Genomic DNA, 5120 nt, shown 5'->3' with positions numbered 1-5120 from the left:
TGGAAGTTAAGTAATGACATCCCATGCGATGATCATACGGATGAAGTGTTAATAAAATTGCTAAAAAAAAAAATACCTCGGCAGCAGGGTGGCCTTCTGTGCTCTCGATGACCCTGCTCCTGTGCCCGCTCCCACCGTGCCTCGGTCTCTCTGAGCTCAGGCCACCACGTGCGGGTGCGTGGTTCCACGAAGTTGCCCGTGTTCAGTTGTGAGCCTCAGTGCGGCTTTCGCGCAGTTTGGCACTCTTCCTGAAATAGCGTGTGCTCTTTTGAGACTGTAAAACCTGAAACTTATTCCATCCTTTATTAAAAAAACTTGGATCACAAACCAGGCTTAGGCATGAATTCTTTCTCTTGCGAAGCCAAGAACCAAGGTATTACCCACCAGAGAAACCTAAGACCCATATTTACTCAATCTGTATGCTGAGCAAATAATCTGAGAAGCTGGATTATATGGAGAAGAATGATGCTAGATCTACAGGATCGGGAGTGGAGGAAGGCTTGTTAACCACCTGTGTTATGTAGACAACAAACCTTGGTTGCTGAAAGTGAGGAGGACTTGCAGCACTTGCTGATGAAGACCCAGGATTGCAGACTTCAGGATGGATTACAACCCAATGTAAAGAGGACCGGAATCCTCCCAACTGGACCAACAGGTCACATCATGATAATGAAGAAAAGATTGAAGTTGTCAAGGATTTCACCTTGCTGGATTCACAACCAGTGCTCATGGAAGCAGCAGTCAAGAGGTAAAGCAGCACACTGCATTGGTGAATCTGCTGCACAAGATTTCTTCAACATGCTGAAAAACAAGGATGTGACTTGGAAGATGAAGGTCGCGTATTGCCACGGTTTGAGAGAAGGAAATGAACATCTTGTGGATCCTTTATTCAGTGGACAGTTATTGCAGTATGAGATGATATCATTTTGCTCTCCGGGAAAAAAGTTAGTTGGTGTTAAAGATTCTTGTTTAGAAAAGGCCTACCTATCAAAGTTCAATACATCGAGATAGAACGCGAACAGTGTTTTCATTTCTTCTTGGCACAAACATTTCTGCACCCAGCCCCTCAGACTTTTTTTGCCCCATAAATTTTTTTTACTGGCTTTCTAAGCCACGCCGAAGAAGAGTTTTATGTATTTTAATCGTCTGTTTAATATTTCTTTTTTTTAATGAGTAATGCATTTTATTTATTTATTTTTGTTTTGTTATTTTTAAAGTCATTTTATTGGGGGCTCGTACAACTCTTATCACAATCCATACATCCATGGTGTCACGCACATTTGTACATTTGTTGCCATCATCGTTCTCAAAACATTTCCTTTCTACTTGGGCTCCTCATTTTTCCCCTCCCTGCATTTAATATTTCTGAAAGTATTAGCGATAGTACATTTTGTCAATTTTCATGGTACTCATTTTGAAGATGATGCTTTTATTGCCATTGTCCGCTTGATTATATAGTCCACATTGTTTGACATTAATTCCTAGTTCTGGAACTATCCTGGCATACGACTAGAGAATTGGATTTAGCTGTCACCGATTTGCTTGACGACCATCGCAGATCATAAAATCACTCATCTGGTTAAAACCCAACTCTGTGCTCACCTCACTGCTGTCGAGTTGATTCTCACTCATAGTGACCCTCACGGAGACAGGGGACTTTCTGAGACTGTTCACTCTTGGCAGAGTAGAGAGCTTCTCCTTCTCCCACAGAGGGGCTGGTGGTTCTGAACAGCTGACCCTGCAGTGAGCAGCTCAGTGCTACACCAATATGCCACCGGGGCTCCAGAGTAATATTTAGTGTTAATCTTCAGTTCCTAAAGAAATCTGCTATTGAGTCCATTCTGGATCATATCAATCCTACAAGACCCGGTAGAACCCCCACTGTGGGTTTCTGAGTGTAAATCTTGTTGGGAGCAGAGAGCCTCATCTTTCTCCCACGGATTGACCCGGGGTTCCCAACTGCTGGCCGTGGAGTTGGAAGCCCCAGGTCTAATCACTACACCACCACAGCTCCTGCTTTGGTAAGAATCTCTAGCTAGCTTTTACAGCAAAATGAAAATGAATGCTCATGGATGGAGGGTGGGGTGGGGTGGGAAGGAAACCTCAGCATGCTCTGAAAGCAAATTGTTGTATCAAATTTTGATGTTGAATTTATAAACCTTGCTTTTTAAATTTCAGAATCAAAGCTATGATGGCAGCAAACATTCTCTCACTACTTGGAGCACTACTGATGGGGTTTTCAAAACTGGGACCTACTCATATCCTTATAATTTCAGGAAGAAGTATATCAGGACTCTACTGTGGTAAGTCTTACACACACTCACACTCCCCTCCCATATACCTATAACACACACACACACACACACACACACACACACACACATGCTTTTCTGAAAATCATTCTAAAGGCAAATGTGGTAACATACAGGGATTTTTTTTTTGAGCCTAAAATAGTTTCATAAAAAGTAAGCACACAAAATAATAAAGTAAAAAATTAACACGGTAGCATAAAGTCAAATTCCTGAGTCAGGGAAGTTTGGGACCAATTAGTGGGACCTGTGAGGCTATGTTCTTGTTGATGATAGCCTTCTATTATGATCACCTCAAATTATTTAACCTTGACTCTCGGTTTCTTCATCTGTTGTTGTGGATTGAATTGTGCTCGCCCCCGCACTCGCCACAATTATGTGTGGATTTGGCTGAACCAGGATTCTCAGTGGAAGTTAAGTAATGACATCCCATGCGATGATCTGACGATATCAGGCAATCAGTTGTAAGATTATAGTAATTTTTGATACTCTGATCAAGTCATAGCCCTGATCCTTATTAGGGGAATTTTTCTAGGGTGTGGTATGACACACCTTTTTTAAAAAAACAAAATTATTTATTTTATCATTGAGAATTAATGCACATATCATTCCAGAGTTCGATCATGTCAAGCGCTATTGTACAATTGCTACCGCGATCAGTTTCCAAACATTCGTTTCCTGCCTGGACTCCTTGGCATCAGCTCCTTTTTACCCTCACCACAGTACCTAGCCCCCTGAAACCCTTATCCTACATGCTGTCCCTATAGGTCCATCAATCCTGGGTTTCATATACCAAAAAACATAGAATACAACCTGTGTGAGACACCATTTATCTTCCAAGAGATAAAAGGAGAAAGAGGCAGCCAAGGAAGCTCCTCAAGGAAGAAGTAGGAGAGGAGTGCGTCCCTTAGTCCTGGGCGTCTTGAAAATTTTCCATTTACTAGGTGCCTTAGCCATCTAGCGCTGCTGGAGCAGAACAAATAGAGATTTCGTCTGTCCCAGCCTGGAAGGCTAGCAGTTTGAAGTCCGAGTGCCAGCTCCAGGAAGGCTTTCTCTGGTGGCCTTGAAAGAATGTCTTTCTCATCACTCTTCCTCTGGCTACAGGAAGAGGGCTCTCTCCACCCTCCCGACGTGTCCTCTGCTCAGAATGGCCAAAACAAACGTGACTCCTGCTTCTGTGTCTTGTATGTGGGGTTTGGCATAGAGGAGGAGGGAGATGCTGGCACAAAATTATGCATAAGATAGCTGTCAAACATTTTTGTCCGCAGACGAGAAAACAAGACTCCTATTCCACGTGTGTTCAATGATCAGTTGAAGTAAAAGTCTAACCTAGCCACAAGTTAATAACTTCATTCAGCATCTCTTTTCATTATTTTCAATGCCAGTACAAATAACTGAAGGTCAGGGTAGCTTTATCAAGGTGAAGAGTCAATACGCATGCTGGGAAGAGCTTAAGATTCAGGGTGGATAATTTCTGGTACTTTCTTTCTGGCCTGAGATATAGTAACTTGGAGCCTCAATTTCCTCTTCTGTAAAGTGCACTTATATATAGCACTTCTCAGAGAGGCCCACATCATTCTTCTTCTTTCTTTCCACTTTTTAAATATGATATTTGAAATACCCTGTTTCCCCAAAAATAAGACAGTGTCATGTTAATTTTTGCTCCCAAAGATGTGCTAGGTCTTATTTTCAGGGGATATCTTATTTTTCCATGAAGAAGAATACGGTACACACACACAAAAGGAAATTTATTACCTGTATACGGTACGTTAGTAGTTGTCATCACAAACCAGCATAACCAGACAAACTGTGAATCCTACAGTATCAAGAATTTCTTGTTACTATGATTATTTCCATGTACAACAATCTATGATACATTTACTCATAATCTATGATACATTTACTCGCACTGCCTGTCTGCTCCAGCTGTGCTGTGGCCAACATGAGCTACACGGCAGTGCCCGCTGCTACAGTCCAGAGTCCAGAGTTACGGTAACTTCAGGGGGCCTTATTATCAGGGAGGCCTTATGTTCTGGGAGGTCTTATTTTTAGGGGGATTCCTTATATTTCAGCGAGAGGCAAAACTGTAAGTAGGTCTTATTTTCGGGGGATGTCTCCCTTTCAGGGAACATGGTATATTTTTGGCTAAATTTTAAATGTTGAATATTGTGTAGCAACTGATCTTAACATATGCAAGTTGCCCTGTGTAGCAACTGAGCAAGACATATCCAAGTTGTTTGTACTCTCCCATCATCTGTTAACATGGTGCCTGGTTCTGTTATTAAAATTAAAATTGCTCACTGTGATAGTGAGCTTGGTTTCAGATCCCCAGAATTTCAGATCTGTGTATCCACACTATCCTCTTCATGAGACATAATAATGGATTTTACACAAAGATAATACAGGCTAGAGTAGAGACCAATAAATGTGTTTTTTTCTTCTTTAGATCCTCATGCTAGACATTGGAGTTATATGTGAAGTTCAGCAGAAATGCAGATGCTAATGGTATAAATGTTCATGTGAAATATCAAGAACAAGTGGAAAGATTTAAAAAAAATTGAAGAAAGTTTCCAAAGAATCTTTTACACAGACGTGATCCATTTCATTTGGAGATGCAATCTTTTCCTCTAAGAAAAAACTGTTATAAATCTTATTTTTAAAATTTAAAGCAAATGTCAAATCTTAAATCCAATCTTACTTTACTGGTCACCTTGGACCTTTTTTAATCAATCAGCAAATAGTTGAGTACTCCACCATCTCTAAGTGATTACCATCAGCTGCATTTAAACAAGCTACCAACACCCCCCCCCC

General features: G+C 41.1%; 1 protein-coding gene across 1 annotated transcript in view; it reads left to right on the top strand.

Moving 5' to 3' along the window:
• SLC2A2 (solute carrier family 2 member 2) overlaps nt 1-5120 on the top strand; it is a 49204-nt gene that overhangs the window by 28073 nt on the left and 16011 nt on the right. The window contains exon 4 of the mRNA XM_045297581.1: nt 2179-2303. Coding sequence (XP_045153516.1) covers nt 2179-2303 — 125 coding nt within the window. The remainder of the gene's footprint in view (nt 1-2178; nt 2304-5120) is intronic.

This window comes from Echinops telfairi, unplaced genomic scaffold (genome assembly GCF_000313985.2).
Source record: "Echinops telfairi isolate 266 unplaced genomic scaffold, ASM31398v2 ScPeMD7_7420;HRSCAF=8458, whole genome shotgun sequence".
NCBI classification, from domain to species: domain Eukaryota; kingdom Metazoa; phylum Chordata; class Mammalia; order Afrosoricida; family Tenrecidae; genus Echinops; species Echinops telfairi.
This window is presented reverse-complemented; position numbering and strand designations above follow the sequence as displayed.